The sequence below is a fragment of the Microtus oregoni genome, unplaced genomic scaffold (assembly GCF_018167655.1).
Source record: "Microtus oregoni isolate MIOR12 unplaced genomic scaffold, Mior012 000160F_ref0000428, whole genome shotgun sequence".
In the NCBI taxonomy this organism is placed as follows: domain Eukaryota; kingdom Metazoa; phylum Chordata; class Mammalia; order Rodentia; family Cricetidae; genus Microtus; species Microtus oregoni.
This window is the reverse complement of record NW_024544815.1, coordinates 982,206-1,002,038: the sequence shown is the minus strand read 5'-3', so window position 1 is coordinate 1,002,038 and position 19,833 is coordinate 982,206. Positions and strand designations below refer to the sequence as shown.

General features: G+C 37.4%; 1 protein-coding gene and 1 pseudogene across 1 annotated transcript; both read left to right on the top strand.

Annotated features, from left to right (window-relative positions):
• The first annotated feature begins 2,317 nt into the window (after positions 1–2,317).
• Positions 2,318–3,248, top strand: LOC121445136 (annotated as a pseudogene).
• A 14,555-nt stretch (positions 3,249–17,803) lies between these two features.
• Positions 17,804–18,739, top strand: LOC121445128 (olfactory receptor 5W2-like). The gene has a single exon (XM_041647135.1). The coding sequence runs from the start codon at positions 17,807–17,809 to the stop codon at positions 18,737–18,739; it is 933 nt and encodes a 310-aa protein (XP_041503069.1). The 5' UTR covers positions 17,804–17,806.
• The last annotated feature ends 1,094 nt before the right edge of the window (positions 18,740–19,833 follow it).

Genomic DNA, 19,833 nt, shown 5'->3' with positions numbered 1-19,833 from the left:
GTGGAAAAATTAGTTTTCCTCAGGAAAGAATACACAATTAGCTACCCTGTACCAAATATTCAGTCCTGAAAATAGGCATACAAATAATGGTACGCAGAGAGAGCAGATGCAATTTTTGTATTCAAGCATGCCTTTGTGTTGGACTGGCCAACTTTTTCACATGTTCCTGAACAGGGGAGTGAGGATTGAGGAAAGAAATATAAGGGACAGAAGGTAAGAGTTGGAAGGGCTTTCAGGGAATACTGTAACACCGTCAGGTTTATTACTGATAGTCCTTATGTTCCCCAATTAAAAGGGGAAGGCAAAAGACTCCTTCCCATAATACAAGAAAGAAACAAGCTTAATTAGCTCTTTACATCTCAAAACGCCTAGTAACCATGCCCTAAGTCCTGTTGTTTAATCTTTGAGTAGCAAGACATCCAGTAGTCGCACTGTTGGCCAAATATCCTGCTATCTGTCCTTGAGGAGCAAGAATAGGTTTGAATTTTCTGACCTTTAGTCAAAATGGAATGGATTCAAAACTGTGTGCTCTCACACATGTGCACATGCAGGTGCATGTGTCTGCATATGTGTGCATGTGTGTAACAATAATTAAAAAAACAGGCTATTACTTTTAAAGAGAATGAAGGAGATACATAGAAATAATGCTTGAAGGGAGGAAGGAAGAGGTGGGAATGTTACTATTTTCACAGTTTACATTAGCACATTTTAAAGTAGGTTGTGGGTGAAATTGCCGTGAACATGGAAGAATCGAAACAAATAAGGAAGAATGTAGACACCATTGCTTAAAGTTCAATTTCAGTTTCATTGAATGACTGATTTCACTAAAATTTCTAAAAAAAAGTCTGTCACCATTAATATGTCACTCTAAAAATGCAGACAAGGATAAGCAGTGAATATGATAACTATGGGTGCATTGGTTGTATATTCGCAAGAAAAGCACTGAGAGATGAGTGTAATTAATCACATTGGAATAACTCAGAAGAGTCAGAGCCTCAGGAGAATTAAATCTCAACAGTCTCAGATGAATATAAATGTGATGAACTTATCTTCAAGTACAACAGGAAGGCTAGGAAGACTCTCTTGTCACAGGTGGGTTAAGTGGTTATTTGTAAAAAAAATACAAGAAAAAAGTATTATAGTCTTTCCTGGACATGATCTAAAGTACAAGAGAAAATAAATAAGTAGCTTTATTTCTGCTTAGGTAGTTAGGTAAATTCTACTTAGTATCTACAAGCAACATTTTATTATTATATGTTAATGAATTTGTTTCTTCCTTTGTTCTATATAAAGAATATCAAGTATCTCTTTAAACTGTTATTCTATGATTCATTCTTTTTCCATGTGTCCTCTCTCACTCTCCTCTGTCCACTTTTTGTATAAAAATAATAAAACACAAAAATAACCAGAAAATTCACATAGAACTGCTCAAGTAAACACTAAATATATAAAGATTTTGTTTGTACAATTTTTCTAATTAACTTGCATTTACATCTAAATCTTAAAGTCAAGTTAAGAGTTAAATTGAGCAAAAATATTTGCTATAAGCAACTGTTGCCACTTCTTGCAAGTTCTGGTTTATTTGTGAAAGGTTTTGTCATCTGAGCATATTTAAGTAAATAAAAAAGTTTAGAAAGACAGTAGTTAGTGATGATTGATAGGTAATAAGAAATTGTTTTTCATCTTTATGTAAACACCTAAAAAACTGAAATAGTACCCCAAATCTCTTAATCTATTGTCTGCTAATATGTATAGATACATATAAAATTTGTAATAAAAATATGATACTGATTATGACTATAATAAGACTGTATAAAATATATCTTATGTTAAATTTGTCTGTAATTTTTTCACTTTCTTCACACTACGTGAGATCATAAATGAGGATTTTTTATTCACACATTTTACTGAATGATGAGTGATGGAGATAAAGACAAGTCATATAGATCATGTCTTAAAAATATAAATAGATAGGTAGATAGGTGGGTATATATATATATATATGATAGATAGATAGATAGATAGACAGACAGACAGACAGACAGACAGATAGATAGATAGATAGATAGATAGATGGATGTAGACATAAATGTAAAAGTCAACATAATGATTCTCCTCTATGATGACTTTTCAATGATCATACTATATTACTGCTGCATTTTATGTTAGCTGTTTTCTTAGTGTGCTTGTGCACCTGGTGTATGCCTAAGAATGTGAATATTTTCTGCATTAAAATCTGTATACAAAAGAAAACAAAACCCTAAAAATCCATTATCTTAATGAGTTTTGTAACTATTTAGATCATGCATAAAGAAGAATGGACAAGAGAAACTGCTCATCTGCACCTGAATTTCTTCTGTTGGGGATTACCAACAAGCCAGAGATGAAAGTAACTTTGTTCATAGTATTTCTGATTGTTTACCTTACTATTCTTCTGACAAATCTAGGAATGATCACATTAATCAGAATGGATTCTCAGCTTCACACACCAATGTACTTCTTCCTCAGCCATCTCTCTTTGTCTGACCTCTGCTATTCCACTGCAGATGGCCCCAAGATGCTGGTAGTCCTTCTTGGAGAAAATTCAATTTCATTTATTGGCTGTTTTCTCCAACTCTTGATTGTCTCTATTTTTATAGATGTTGAGTGCATGCTTCTGGCAGTGATGGCCTTTTGATAGGTACAAAGCAATCAGCAACCCTCTGATGTATGCTATTGACATGTCTAGTAAAGTTTGTTGTCAGTTCTTAACTGGAATTTACCTTATAGGAACTATAGATGGTTTGATACATACCTCATTGGCATTCAGCTTATGTTTCTGTGACTCTACTCAGATTAATCACTTCTTTTGTGATTTACCTCCTGTCTTACTTCTTTCCTGCTCTGACACACAGCTCAATGAACTTGTATTGTTCGCTCTTTTTGGTTTTATTGAACTGAGCACCATCTCAGGAGTCCTCATTTCTTACTGCTACATCATCTCATCTGTGGTAAAGATCAGCTCTTCTGGGGGATGGATCAAGGCTTTCTCTACCTGTGCCTCCCACCTGACTGCAGTTGGGATTTTCCAGGGGACCATGCTCTTCATGTATTTTAGACCTAGCTCTGCCTACTCTCTAGATCAAGACAAAATGACATCAGTCTTTTACCTCCTCATTATTCCCATGATAAACCCTCTGATTTACAGTTTGAGGAACAAGGATGTAAAAGAAGCTTTGAGCAGACTCAGAAATAAAAGATTACTTTAAGAAAATGCCTTATATTTACACAAGCATATTTATGATAGTTGAGGTTTTATATTCTACCATTCATATGAATCAATAACATCAGTTTGTTAAAGATTATGAAATGTTTGTAGCATATTTTAATATCTAAATAATTGTTTTAGACTCTAAATATATTTTACTATAATAATGTATTTCACTAATGTTTAATTTTCATGTTATGAAACTTTTATTATCAATCAATTCTGATTCTTCTATTTTATTATTTAGACTTAAATGTACTATTATATGATTTTGATGGAGGAAGGTTGTAGTATTAGGAGGCAGCGGGGCGCTGCATTCCCAGCACCCTGGCCACCTGCTCGGCTAGCTTATGCCCTGAAATAACAACACACAAACTGTATTCATTTAAACACCGCTTGGCCCATTTCTATCTAGCCTCTTCTAGGCTAGCTCTCGCACCTAGACTAGCCCATTTCTAATAATCTGCTGTAGCCCACGAGCTGGCTTAGCAGGAATGATCTTAACCTGCATCTGCCTGGAGTGGGAGAACCATGGCGACTCCTGACTCAGCTTCTTTCTCCCAGCATTCTGCTCTGTTTACTCCACCCACCTAAGGGTCGGCCTATCAAATGGGCCTAGCAGTTTCTTTATTGCTTAATCAATGAAATCAACAGATTGATATATGACACTCCCCCATCAGAAGGTCATTGGTTAAAAAATAAAGAAACTGCCTTGGCCCATTTTATTGGTTAGAACATAGGTGGGTGGAGTAACAGAACAGAATGCTGGGAGAAAGAGGAAGTGAGCTCAGAGACGCCATGCTCCCCTCTCCCGAGCAGACGCGATAGCTCTGCTCTCTGAGGCAGACACATGAAGCTCAGACCCAGGATGGATGTAGGCTAGAATCTTTCCCAGCAAGATTGATGCGACACATATTATTAGAGATGGGTTGATTGGGATATGAGAATTATCCTGTAAGGGCTAGAGTTAATGGGCCAAGCAGTGTTTAAAAGAATACAGTTTTTGTGTTGTTATTTCTGGTGTAAAGCTAGCCATGCAGGAGCCAAGCGGGACGAAAAGCAGGCCTGCAGCTCTTATTACAACAGAATGGCGCCCAGGCGTGTGGACAACTGAATCCACTGAAAGCCTGAGAAAGCTTGGGAAAGAGAAAAGCATGTTTTCTTGGTAGCAACAATTTCTCGGGTCTACTCTGCTTGCTAGAGGCAAGCAAGCACTCTCATCTAAGAGAGGCTTCCTGACTCAGTTTTAGATGCAAAACCCTGCAGCTCATTAAGAGGTCCTGCCACAAAACACTGAGAAAAGCTGAACACATGCTTTTTGGTTTTCAGCCATAGCAGGAAAAAAGCTGTGCCATTTAAAAATGCCGGCTTTCTGGGCTGTCCTGCCAGGGCAAACTCTGACTCTTTTATGCAGGTGGTTCATGCGGTTTGCAAGCATAGGCTGCTGTAGCTCCCTTGCTGGCAGGGACCTTGAAATGCCATAGAGTTGTGGCAATAAACATGGCAACAGCTTGTATCTCTGCCATGAGGCTGGATCCAGCCGCCAAAGCAACAGCTTTAGTCCTACCAATATTGCTTGGTAAATTAAAGACTCATGTGGTCAAAAAAGAGACATATACAATAAAAGAAAGATTCAAAGTCAAATAAAATGTTTAAATCATTTACAGAGTGTTAAAAATATATGCAAATTAAACGTTAGAGTTCTTAAAAGTAAAAAATGAAAGAAAGAGAGTAGTTGGGTGTAGTAGTACACATCTTTAATCCCAACACTTGGGAGGCAGAGGGAGATTGACCTCTGTGACTTCAAGGTGTGGTAGCACATGCCTTTAATCCCAGTGCCTAGAAGGGGGGGACAAACAGATCTCTGTGAGTTCAAGTTGTAGTAGTGTACACCTTTAATCCCAATGCCTGGGAGGCAGAGACAGGCGGATCTCTGAGAGTTCAAGGGCAGCCTGGTCTACAGAATTATTCCAGGTCAAAGATACAGAGAACCTGTTTCAAAAAGCAAAAAATAAAAGTAAATATAAACAAAATAGAGGTTAAAGTGCACAAAGATGGAAAATAGACAGAGAATTTTGATACTGTCTGCTATTATGCTCTCTTTGAATTGTTTGAATGCTGAGGAAGGAGCAACAGCTGCTAAAAGGTATTTGTTTATAAATGCTGCTGAACTAATCCAACATAGAGATTTTGAAAATACTTTGACTTTAGAATTTGGATCTAAGGATATGATACTTTGGAAAGGGGTTTCTTCTTTTGTTTTCAAAGAAGATGAGACCCTGTGGATTTCTTCTATTCCAATATGGTATGATGGACTATGCCCTCCTAAAGGGTTGCTGTGTACACCTTCAGAAAATTGCTTGGCTCAACTGCCAACTGAGATGAAACTAGCACACAGGTTATACCATGAAAGACCTAACTAACGATGCCCCCATTCAGCAGGAAGCAGCTTGGAGAGAAAAAAACTGTGCCCATATTCCCAAATATTGTTTATCAATCTTCTTTTACATTTAAAGGAGGATATGATATAGATATGAATAATTTACATTGATATGGATTTTGCTTTAGTGATTTAAATTTGTCAATTTTGTTATATGTATATGTGTTTCTGATATTGATTAAGGTATTGGGATTGTATAGTTCATTTAAACATGTAATGTATATAGGTTATTAATAGATAATCATAATAGTCAAGTTTGTAGTCATGTTAGTTAAGATTTTCTAGATGTACATAGATATATTTTAGATAGGCATTCTTCATATCTTTCAAAGATTATAGAATATGGCATTTTAAATGTTTTAATAACTAAGGGTCTTTCATGACAATGAGACACTCTGCTCCTGGCAGCACCAATCTACTTCAGGAAGAAGATGGGCATCGAAGAAGATCCTTATGGAGTTTGATAGCCATTTGGGCAAGAAACTACTCTTGTCTTGACTATTGCATAAATTGGACACAGAGAACCCGCAGAGAGGACTACTGAACTTGCCTAAAGGTGAGATGATCTTTCAGGGTTCCTGATTCATGAAGGAATCTGTAAGACATTCTTCAGGACACAACAGATAGTGACTGAACTGACTTTGAAATTTCCTGCTTCATTGAAATGTCTGCTGGAAACTATGGGCCTGTAGGCCGAAGATGGATGCCCCAATGGTACAGAGGAACTTTGGATGACAGTCCAGGCAGCAAGATGTCTCTGTGATTTCTAGAGTTTTGTAAGTTGCTTACTTCTTGTTTGATTAGGTAATATTATATCTTTCTGGAGTCTTTGACGGAGTTGAAGAATAGTTAGTTACATAGTTTTCCTTAGTTATGATAAAAGATAAAGTAAATGTAAATATTGTAACTGTAATTCTTGCTTTATAACTTTTATTATATGTAATTTTGCTATGTTAAAGTTAAAGCCTTTCCTTTTTTGTTTAAACAGAAAAAGGGAAAATGATAGAGGAAGGTCATTGGTTAAAAAATAAAGAAAATGCCTTGGCCCACTTTATTGGTTAGAACATAGGTGGGTGGAATAAACAGAACAGAATGCTGGGAGAAAGAGGAAGTGAGTTCAGAGACGCCATGCTCCCCTCTCCCGGGCAGACGCGATAGCTCTGCTCTCTGAGGCAGATGCATGAAGCTCAGACCCAGGATGGATGTAGGCTAGAATCTTTCCCGGTAAGACTGATGTTACACATATTATTAGAGATGGGTTGATTGGGATATGAGAATTAGCCTGTAAGGGCTAGAGTTAACGGGTCAAGCAGTGTTTAAAAGAATACAGTTTGTGTGTTGTTATTTCTGGTGTAAAGCTAGCCATGTGGGAGCTGGGTGGGATTAAAAGCAGGCCCGCAGCTCTTATTACAACATCATTTATTTCATTTTTCTACATTTTTGTGCTCTGAATTTCTTTACAAACAAACAATGTTATTCAAGAATGAGTATATGCCAGTGGAATTAAACTGAGTACTCTAAACTTTGTTTATGATCAGGTGAATCCAAAATTGAAAAAGACACAGAGACACAGGAACTAATCTTCAGGAAAATAAATAATATATCCACTTGGGCAGCTCATTGACTTTGGGCTGAATTATTTCTTCTTATATCTCAATATCTGCCTGTGTGGTAGAGGAAGGAAATGTATCATAGAGTTTATTATTAAAGAAATTATTTAGATGTGAACAAGTCCATACTAGTTAGAATTTAAAGAACTTTGACATATGTTGCTTTAAAAAAGCTATTTAAAGGATTCTGCTATAAAATTCTTCTATGCTGGAGTTATAAACTGTCAAGCCCTCCACTTTTCTTCTGTCCTCTCTATTTCAATCACAGTGATATGTTCTCTTGTACAAAAGATTTGCATCCTCAATCAAGTATTTACTGTTATTCACTTTCTTAAATATGTACCTGCAATATAAACTGTAAAGATGTTATCAATCTCAGAATACCAACTATGTTATCCAAAGGACTTCAGTTGTATCTGAGACACAAAGAGGAAAAAATAAATAAGCCTTTCCATTTTCTTTTTCATCTTTATGTATCAGGTTACTGAAGCACTAAAGAAGCAAATCAGGTTCCTTTGGACATGTGGTTCTTACATTGAATGTTGCCATAAGACAGGGTGACATCATTTTCCATTACAATTTATTCTTTTTTTGTTGAAAATATACTTTTATATTATATATGTTGATTATGTTTTCCCCTTCCATTATTCTTCTAAGGTCCTCTTCACCACCCCTCCTTTTAGCATCTACATGTTTCATGTTTCTCATTAGAAAACAAACAGGAAATTCACAATGATAACTCCAGCTAAGACTCCTAACAATAGTAGAATGGGTGCCAAAACTGCCCTTCTCCTGCAATACAATTGGTGACAACCCTAATTGCAGTCAGAGAAACTTCATCCACTGGACCAAGCTCATCTGGGAGTTCTTGTGAAGAGAGGGAGGAGGGATTGTAAAAGCCAGCGGGTGTCAAGGTCAGAGGAGGGTAACCCACAGAGAGAACTGACTGGAGCTCTTGGGAGCTCAATGACTCTGAACCCACAGCTTGAAACCCTGCATGGGACAGACATAGGATCTCTGCATGGGTGTGACAGTTGTGTAGATTGATCCTTTTGTGGGTCTCCTAACAGTGGGATCAGGACCTGTCCCTGGCACTTAACCTGGCTTTTGGGAATTTATTTTCCATGCTGGGATGCTTTGCACAGCCTTGATGCAAAGCGGGGAGCTTGGTGCTACTTCAATGTGATGTGGTGTGCTTTGTTGACTCCCAAGGGAAGCCTGTACATTTCTGAAAGGAGACTGAGGTGGAAGAGGAGTAGATGCTGGGAGATGGGGGTGAAGGACTAGATAGGAGACTGGGGTAGAGAACAGGAGAAGAGGAGGTAGGAGAAACTGTGGTTAGTATGTAAAATAAATGAAAAAAAAACAGGCTTCTAAGGTATAAAAATAAAATATACTAAAATAAATCAAAAACAAAAAAATCAAAAAAGGAATAAAAAATATATAGTCTCAGAGATCCACCAGTCTGCACACAGGAATTCCAATAAACACTAAACTGAAAAACATATAAGCAAAAGTCCTGAAAAGAGGGAGTGAGGAAGAAAGAGAAGGAGGGATGGAGGGAGATAAGAAGGGAGAGAGAAAGAGAGAGAGAGAGAATGATAAAATTTTTAAAAAATGAAAGCAAATACAGAAAAAAACTTTAACGGACATGATGAGACAAGGATTGACTAATTTCCAAAGAAGCCTTTGAATCAATTTTTAGTTAGACATCTACTGATGGGAATTCAGCCTTCCTTTAAGAGTATTCTCTTTCCCTAGTGAGGCTCACTTGGAGAAAATAACTTTTCATCTGCAAGTAGATATCACTTGGTAATAAATTTTTGGTTTGTGGTAAGTCCATGTGTCCACTTCTTTCTGCTCTAGCACAGCATCTGCTTAAGACCTGTGCTATTCCTCTGCAAGACATGTCAGTCTCTGTGTGTCCATATGTATATTTGTTGCTCCCTATAGGAGCCCTTACCAGTTGGGAGGAGTGGATGGGAGGTGGACTTGGAGGGGAGGCAAATGGGAGGAGAGGTAGGAGAGAGAACTGTGGATGGAATGTAAAATGAAATTTAAAGACAAAAAGATTTTTAAAAGGCATTCTATATAGGAGAAAATGATAAAAGAAAAAAACTTATTTTTTTTTATTTTTCCATTCAAATATTTACGATTCCTTCCCTCCTCCCAATCCCCTCCCGCTCCCCACTCCCCCTCCTCCCAATCCCCTCCTGCTCCTCCACTCCCCCTCCTCCTTCTCCCTTCCTGCTTGAGAGAGGGCAGGGAACCCTGCCCTGTGGGAATTCCAAGGTCCTCCCCCTACATCCAGCCCTAGGGAGTTGTGCATCCATATAGACTAGGGTCCCAAAAAGTCAGAGCATGCCATCAAAAAGTCCCAGTGTCTTTATCAATGGCTTCTCAATCAGCCCCCATTGTCAGCCACAATCAGAGAGTCCGGTTTGATCACATGCTCATTCAGCTGGATTTGGTGAGGTCCCATTAGAACAGGCACACTGTCTCAGTTGGTGGACCAACCCCACCAGGCCCTGAGTTCCTTGCTCGTCTTCTCCCTCCTTCTGCCCTTCAACTCGACCTTGGGATCCCAGTCCCTTGCTCTGATGAGGGTCTCTGTCTCTATCTCCGAGATAATCATCAGTGTGATAGTGGGGCAAGGCCAGTTCAGGCACCCTCTCTTCTGCTGTCCAAGGACCTAGCTAGGGAGCTCCCAGTGGACACCTGGGATCCCCTCTAGAGCCAAGTCCCTTGCCAAACCTAAAATGGATTCCTTAATGTAGGTATCTTCTTCCCTGCTCCTATATCTGCCCTTCCTCCATCTATACCCTCCCACTCCCCTAAACTCTTACCAGTCCTCCCCTCACCCCACCTCTGTTCTCACTCCATGCTCACAACTTTCGCCCTGCAATCTTGTTTGCTTCCAATTTCCAGGAGGATCTATATATGTTTTTCTTTGAGTTCACCTTATTTGGCTTCTCTAGGCTTGTGAACTATAAGCTTAATGCCCTTGGTTTATGGCTAGCGTCCACAAATGAGTGAGTACATACCATATTCATCCTTTTGGGTCTGGGTTATCTCACTCAGGATAGTATTTTCTATTTCCATGCATTTGCATGTAAAATTCAAGATGTTATTGTTTTTTACTGCTGTGTAGTACTCTAATGTGTACATATTCCACACTTTCTTTATCCATTCTTCCATTGAGGGGCATCTAGGTTGTTTCCAGGTTCTAGCTATTACAAATAATGCTGCTCTGAACATAGTTGAACAAATGCTTTTGTAGTATGATTCGGCATCTCTTGGGTATATTCCCAAGAGTGGTATTGCTGGATCCTGAGGTAGGTTGGTTCCCAATTTCCCAAGAAACTGCCACACTGATTTCCAAAGTGCTTGCCCAAGTTTGCATTTTCACCAGCAATGAGTGTTCCCCTTATTGTACATCCTCTCCAGCATAGGCTATCATTGTTGTTTTTGATTTTAGACATTCTGACAGGTGTAAGATGGTATCTCAAAATTGTTTTGATTTGCATTTCCTTAATCACTAAGGAAGTTGAGCATGACCACGAGTGTCTCTTGGTGATTGGAACTTCCTCTGTTGAGAATTCTCTGTTCAGTTCAGTACCCCATTATTTCAATTGTGTTAATTAGAGTTTGAAAATTTAGTTTCTTGAGTTCTTTATATATCTTGGAGATCAGACCTTTGTCTGATGTGGGGTTGTTGACTTTAAGGCTTTGACGAAAAACTTATTTTTTATAAAGATTTCTATTTATTTGTTTTCTTTTACATCCTGACCAAAGCTTCCACTTCCTCCTGTCCACCCAGTCCCTCTTCCACCACCTCCATCTACTGTTGTGGGAGCTGAGGGCCTCATTCCTGCCACCCCAGCTCCTGGTCACCTGGCTAGCTTATGCCCCGAAATAACAACACACAAATTGTATTCTTTTAAACACTGCCTGGCCCATTAGTTTCAACCTCTTAACCCATTTCTAAAAATCAATGTAGCACCACTAGGTCGCTTACCGGGAAAGATTCAGCATGTCTGACCTGGCAACTTGCTTCATCGTGTCTGTCCCAGAGAGGGGAAGCATAGCGTCTGTCTGAGGTGTCTTACCTCACTTCCTCTTCCTCCCAGCATTCTGTTCTGTTTACTCCACCCACCTATGTTCTAACCTATGAGGGCCAAGCAGTTTCTTTATTATAATTAACCAATGACCTTCCTCCATCATTTCCCCTTTTTCTGTTTAAACAAACAAAAAAAATGGAAGGCTTTCACTTAACATAGCAAAATTACATATAACAAAACAGTTATCAAGTAAAAATTACAATAATATTTATCATAACTAAGGAAAACTATAACTATAACTAACTATTCCTCAACTCCATCAAAGACTCCAGAAAGATACAATATTACCTAAGCAAACAAGAAATAAGCAACTTCCAAACTCTAGAAATGACAGAGACATATTGCTACCCAGACATTCACCCAAAGTTTCTCTGTACCGTTGGGGCATCCATCTTCAGCCTACAGGCCCATAGTTTCCAGCAGACATTTCCATAAAGCAGGAAAATTCAAAGGCAGTTCAGTCACTATCTGTTGTGTTCTGAAGAATGTCTCACAGACTATTTCATGAATCAGGAACCCTGAAAGATTATCTCACCTTTAGGCAAGTTCAGCTGTCCTCTCTCTGTGGGTTCTCTGTGTCCAGTTTATGCAATATTCAAGGCAAGAGCAGTTTCTTGCCCAAATGGCTATCAAATACCATAAGGATCCTCTTTGATGCCCCTCTTCTTCTTGAAGTTGATTGGTGCGGCTAGGAGCAGATATGTCTCATTGTCATGAAAAATCCTAAGTTATTGAAACATTAAATAGCATATTCCGTAGTCTTTGAAAAATATGAAGAATGCCGATCTAACTGAAATATATCTCTATATATCTAAAAAATCTAATTAACATGGCTACAAAGTTGACTATTATTAATGATTATCCATTAACAACCTATATACATTACATTTTTAAATGAACTACACAATCACAATACCTTAATCAAGATTGGAAACAAATATACATATAACAAAATTGACCTTAAATTTAAATCACTAAAGCAAAATCCATATCAATGTAAATTATTCATACCTATATCATATCCCCCTTTAAATGTTAAAGAACATTTATAGACAATATTTGGGAATATGGGCACAGTTAATTCTCTCCAAACTGCTTCCTGCTGTATGGGGGAGCTGTTATTCAGGTCTATGGTATTACCTGTGTGCTAGATTCATCTCAGTCAGCAGTCAAGTGAAGTAATTTTTTGAAGGTGTTCACAGCAACCCTTCAGGAGGGCGTGGTCCACCATACCATATTGTAATAGAAGAAATCCACAGGGTCTCATCTTCTGTGAAAACAAAAGAAGAATCTCTTTTCCAAAGTATTGTATTCTTAGATCCAAATTCTAAAGTCAAGGTATTTTCAAAATATCTATGTTAGATTAGTTCAGAAGCATTTATAAACAAATATCTTTTGGCATCTGTTGCTCCTTCCTCAGCATTCAAACAATTCAAAGAGAGCATAATAGCATTCAATATAAAAATTCTCTGTGTACTTTCCATCTTTGTGTGGCTTTATTTTAATCTCTATTTTGTTTATTTTTACTTTTATTTTATATTCTTTGTATATCTTTGTCCTGGAATAACTCTGTAGACCAGGCTGTCCTTGAACTCTCAGAGATCCGCCTGTCTCTGCCTCCCAGGCATTGGGATTAAAGCTGTATGCTACCACACCTTGAAGTCACAGAGTTCAACTCTGAGGTCAATCTACCTACCTCTGCCTCCCAAGTGTTGGGATTAAATGTGTGTACTACCACACCCAACGACTTTCTTTCTTCCTTTTTTTTTTACTTTTCAGAACTTTAACTTTTAGCCTGCATATATTTTTAAAACACTGTATATCATTTAGAGATTTTCTTTGTCTTTGAATCTCTCTTTACTCTATATCTCTATTTTTGTGACCAAATGAGTCTTAAATTATGGAGTAATATGGGTAGGATTAAAGCCGTGGCTTTGGCAGCTAGATCGAGCCCATTCCTTAGCTTTCCAGCCTCATGGCGGATGTACTGGTTGTAGCAATGTTTATTGCCACAAGTCTATGGTGTTTCAAGGTCCCTGCCAGAAAGCGAGCTTCAGCAGCCTTTGCTTGCAAACTGCACAAACTGCCTGCATAAAAGAGTCAGAGTTTGCCCTGGCAGAACAGCCCAGAAAGCCAGTTTTTTTTCCTGCTATGTCTGAAAACCGAAAAGCTTTTTGTCAACACCATTTAAGTGTTTCGTTGCAGGACCTCTTAATGAGCTGCCGGGTTTTGCAGCTAAAGGTGAGTCAGGTAGCCTCTCTTAGATGAGAGCACTTGATTGCCTCTAGCAAGCTGAGTAGACCCAAGAAATTGTTGCTACCAAGAAAACATGCTTTACTCTTTCCCAAGCTTTCTCAGGCTTTCAGTGGATTCAGTTGTCCACACGTCTGGGTGCCATTCTGTTGTGGGAGCTGCGGGGCACGTTCCTGCTGCCCCAGCTCCTGGTTGCCTGGCTAGCTTATGCCCTGAAATAACAACACACAAATTGTATTCTTTTAAACACTGCCTGGCCCATTAGTTTCAACCTTTTAACCCATTTCTAAAAATCTATGTAGCACCACTAGGTGTGCTTACCGGGAAAGATTCAGCATGTCTGACCTGGTGGCTTGTTTCATTGTGTCTGGCCCAGAGAGGGGACGCATAGTGTCTGTCTGAGGTGCCTTACCTCACTTCCTCTTCCTCCCAGAATTCTGTTCTGTTTATTCCACCCACTTATGTTCTAACCTATGAAGGCCAAGCAGTTTCTTTATTATAATTAACCAATGACCTTCCTCCATCAATCTACCCTCATCTACTCCTTCTTCTGTTTCTCTTCAGAATAGTGTAGATCTCCCAATGATATCATTCTGCCATGGTAAATGAAGCTCCAGTGAGATTAGGTACTTCCTCTTCTATTAAGGCTAGATGAGGCAATCTGGTAGAAGAAATTGGTCCCAAAGCAGGTAACAGAGTCAGAGACAGCCCTTGCTCCCACTGTTAGGAGTTCCAGAAGAACACCAAGTTATCCATCTGTAATTTATATCCCAAGGGCCTATGTCAGTCGTATGCCAACTCCCTGGTTGTTAGTTCAGTCTCCTTGAGCCCTTGTGAGCCCAGGCTAGTTGGTTCTGAGTTTTCTTGTTGTGTTCTTGACCCTTGATTCCACTGGCTCCTGCAAAATCCTTACTCCCCTTCTTCTTCTGGATTCCTTGTATTCCACCAAATGTCTGGCTGTGGGTGTCTGTATTTGTTTACATCAGGTGCTGGGTGAAGCCTCTCTAATCACAGTTGGGTTGGATACCCATCTATGAGCACAGCAGAATATCATTAGGAATCATTTCATTGATTTTTTTTTTTTTGCCATTTGTGTATGGTTCTTTCCTAGTTCTCTGAGCTTCTTAGTCTCTGGGTATGGGTCTCAAGCTGGGCCATCCTGTGATCATTCCCACAATTTTGGTGCCACCTTACTCCAGCATATATTGTAGGCAAGACAAATTGTAGTGCAAAGGTATTATGGCTGGGTTGGTGTCACAATACCTCCACTTTAAGTCTTGTCTAGTTACAGGAGATGTCCAGTTTAGTGTCTCCCTATTTCCCATGGCAAGTAGTTTTAGCTAAGGTCACCCTTATAGATTGCTGGGAGGTTCCATTGCATGATATCACTAGTTCATCCCAGAGAGGCCTGAAGATTCCAGTTGCCTCTATCAATCCCTTCATCCTTCCCATACTTGGTCCCTTCTATCCCAATCCCCAACCCTCAAGCCCCCATACAAAGGAAATATCTATTTTATTTCCCCTTCACAGTGAGATTCATGTATTGACCCACCACCACCATCCCTTCAGCCCTCCTTGTTATGTACCTTTTCTAGGTCTGTGGATTGTACCCTGGTTATCCTAAAAAATTACATAACAAAATATGAATGTAGTATTAACTCTCCATCCAATTTAAGAATGCAATAACTTATATGTTAAAATGTTAAGTCAATATTGGGGGTGTTACGTCTGAAATAGCAATTGCAGAGTACATTTTTGAATACCTAGAAATCACTTCTGATTTCTACTAATTTCCAAACTATTATTTGAAGTAAAAGCACATGTAAGCGTGTACTGGCTTTGTGAGAGCCTAGCCTGTTTGGATGCTCACCTTCCTACATCTATATGTAGGGGGAAGACCTTGGACTTCCCAGAGGGCAGGGAACCCTGACTGGTCTTCGGACTGGAGAGGGAGAGAGAGAGGGGTGGGGGAAGGTGGAAGGAAATGGGAGGAGGAAATTTTTAATAATAAAAAAACAATAACATATGTAAGTTATTTGTCAAATGATTAACATTGAACATTTTTCTTTAATGTATTATGAGCATACATTTTAAATGAAAACTTATCATTTTATCTCACAAAATTTTTTTTCTTATTATTAAAACCATTCACCAGTGTATCTATCTGAAAATATTTAACATGGAACCTTTACTATCCATTCTTCCAACAGAACTCTGTAGAGACGTAAGTACAAGTCATGAAGAGAAAAATGAAAAGGGATCCCTTACCCCTACTAACCATAACGTAACCATACAAGGATTAGAGAATACAGAGAAATAGTTTTATAGACATATAGATGATGTTTTGTGTGGAGTTGTGAGAGAATAGACAATGCTTAATGGAAAAAGCATTGCTTGGTATCACCAGGGTTGAGGAGTTTCAGAAAGTAAAGAAACAATATAGAAAAAACTTGGGCATCATTAGGAGAGAGTCTTCTTAAATTTCAATAGATGGCGTATTCTACTAGATAATACAAATCCTATGCATAAGCTCAAAATGTGTTAGGGATCCCTGTGGTGACAAGGGTACAGAATTAAAAGTTCAACCTTGATCAAATCTGTTGCTATATTCCTCAGGGAAAAAACTGAGATGGAAATTTAATTATTCCCACTTACATACAGAGACTCTAACATATTTATAAACCAATAGTACCTCAGGAAATAATATGATATGCACATTGCTCAGATGCTGGACATAGAGATAGAATATCTGAGGTATGTTTCCACTTTATATTTAAACAATACAGAAGAAAGTAATGCCTTTTTCTTTTTCTTGTCCTAAGTAGTGAATCAAAAATAATAGTATACCTCGATGTCAGTTAAGTACAGATTAAAAATTAGTAGTGGCCAATTTATCTTCTTGATATACTTGTATGAATTTAATTGCCGTAATATGGTTTTAATGCAAGTTTATAAAGATTTCTATTACTGATATTAACCAAAATTTCTTTGTTAAATAACTCTGTGATATACATAAATAATTTTATTTTTTCTATTTTGCTATCTAATAAAATGATAACACTATAAATACAAATCTATGTAAATTAAATTCTGCAAGAACCACATATCATAAGGACTTAGTATAGAAAAATCAAATTTAATTTTCAAGGGACATTAACAAGCATATTTCAACATACACTTTGTGACAGATAAATACAAGAAACAGAAGATGCTCTTCAGAAGGCCCTCATGTTTGCAGGAATTATCATTTTCTTTACAAACCAGTGGAACAGGGGCAATTAATAACAATATTTACACACAGGCTTGTTTTCTTCGTTTTATAAGGACTTGGATTTTGAAGTCTGGTGGATTGAAAGCAAGGAGTGATAGATGAAAAGTGACAGGTGGTTTAAAGAAATAGACCGCATTAAGAAAATGTAGGAAAAACATATCTTAGTAATTTTCACTAATTTATTTGTATTTGATGCTATGATGAGACTTTAAGCTATGGTTCTTTATTAATATGATGAACTTGATCCTTTTCAATTTTATGAAATGTTTTGCTTTTCTCTTCTTTGGACTTCCTATTCATTTTTGTTGTTTCTGATGAATTGTGATCTGATAAAAAATTTTAGACTTCTCAATTCTATAGTCTTAAAATGAGCAATAAAAGTCACACAGAAATTATTTATTAGATTAAAATGTTATCTGCCCACTTTAAATATATGAGGGAATTTATGATAATTATGCCACTTTAACAGTGATTTGTGCCAATGGCACTAACAGTGATTTGTGCCTAAGGGTTGTGAACACTTTGGTGGGGGTAGTCGAATGATTTCTTAGCACTGGTAGCATACCAGATATCTTGTATACCAGATATTTAATTTATAATTCATAATAGTAACAAAATTGTAGTTATGAAGTAGCAATGAAATAATTTTATGGTCGGGGTCACCAAATATCAAGAACTATATTAAAGCATCTAAGCATTAGGAAGGTTGAGAACCACTGATCTAGACCATCTCAAGAAACTACAAGATATTTTCTGCATAATGAAACTAGATTATCAATATTGACAACAATATTTTTGGATAGATAAATTACTCTGTCTTTTTTTAATGCTGTTTGCTACCATGAAAAAAAAGAACAAAGAAGAATGGATGAAGGAAACTGCTCTTCAATCACACAATTTATTCTATTGGGAATTACTAACAACTCTGCTATGGAAGTGGTTCTATTCATTTTATTTCTTCTCATTTATCTCATTATTCTTCTGACGAATATTGGAATGATTGTCTTAATCAGAATGGATCCCCAGTTTCACACACCAATGTACTTCTTCCTCAGCCACCTCTCTTTCTCAGACCTCTGCTACTCCACTGCAGTTGGGCCAAAGATGCTGGTGGACCTAATGGAAAAGGACAAATCTATATCTTTCATTGGCTGTGCCTTGCAGTTTTTCTTCACCTGTATCTTTGTAGATGCGGAGTGCATGCTGCTGGCAGTGATGGCCTTTGATTGGTATAAGGCCATCAGCAATCCGTTGATGTATGGCGTAGAGATGTCCAGTAGGGTTTGTTACCACCTCCTAGCTGGAGTTTATGTAGTAGGAATAATAGATACTGTGATGCATACTATAATGACCTTTGGGTTATGTTTCTGTGGATCTAATGAGATTAATCATTTTTTCTGTGATATCCCTCCCATCTTGTTACTATCTTGCTCAGATACACAGGTCAATGAGTTAATTACTTTTGTTATTTTTGGTCTCATTGAACTGAGCACCATTTCAGGAATCCTTGTTTCTTATTGTTACATTATTGCATCGGTCTTAAAAATCCACTCCACTGAGGGGAGGTTCAAGGTTTTCTCCACCTGTGCCTCTCACTTAACTGCAGTTGTCATTTTCCAGGGGACACTGCTCTTCATGTATTTCCGCCCTGCTTCTGCTTACTCTCTGGATCAAGACAAAATGGCTTCACTGTTTTATACGCTAGTGATCCCCATGCTCAACCCTCTCATTTACAGCCTTAGGAACAAAGATGTAAAAGAGGCACTGCAAAAACTGAAAAATAAAATATTCTTTTAAATAAAGATACACACAAACATATGAATTTGTTCATACATGTAACCCCTTGTTTTATTACAAATATATACTATTCCATAAAGATAGCTAAATATTAAATTGGTTAATGAATACATTTGTAAGTCAGAATATACCTATATTTTATGATTCCTAATATTTTATACCTTATTTCTTTGTCTTCAAAGTTCATGACACTCTACATTAGGAAAAATTCCAAAATTTTAAGTAGATCTAAAATTTTTTTCTTGACTATGGAATAGATTTTACTTGAGTCTTTTACATATTTATCATATGGGATATTGTGTTCAAATTTTTTTGCTAATAGACTCTTCAGTTTATTAGAAATTATAATCTTTTAAAAATATATTTTATAATGAAGTAATTCATTTGTAATCAAAAGGCATATTATTCTAATTGCTAACATAATCTCCCAATCTAGACTATAAAGAAGCCAAGTTCTTTTGGAATGGACACATGTAGTTTGGGAGCTAAAGATTGACAGGCACAGCTTTGAGGAGAAGAAAAGACTCTAGATGCAAGAAGTAACCACTATCTATCCTGAGATAGTCAGAGAATGAATATTCATGGAAAAATTTTCATACATAAGGAACTAGGAGCAAAATGGTACTGTTTCTCCTTTCTCCATTTGTTGATGCTGATCGTGTTCTTGATTATTTTATAAATGTTTTGATTGTACTTTGAGCACGTTCACCCCCATGATGCTCTCTTCACTCTTTTCCCCTCCTACTTACTCCTCTTTGATAACTGAAATGCCTTCCTTATTGGAATATCCATCCAGATATTGGATCAGTTTTTAATAAAATTGTTTACTGCATATTATTATTATTTTCTAACTGATTTGTTTTGATTTCACAATATTCATGATTTATTGGGGTTCTGAATATCATAAAATTGATATGGTCAGAAACTATTCAGGAGAGATGATTTTAAATTTTGAATCATTAACAAAATATTCTTGAGATGTTGGGTAAGGTAACTGTTACAATTTGTTGTTTATATGTTGCATTCATGAGTATTAATTTCATACATATCTCCAATAAGTTCTGCAGCTTTATATGCCAATTAAAGGTAAAATA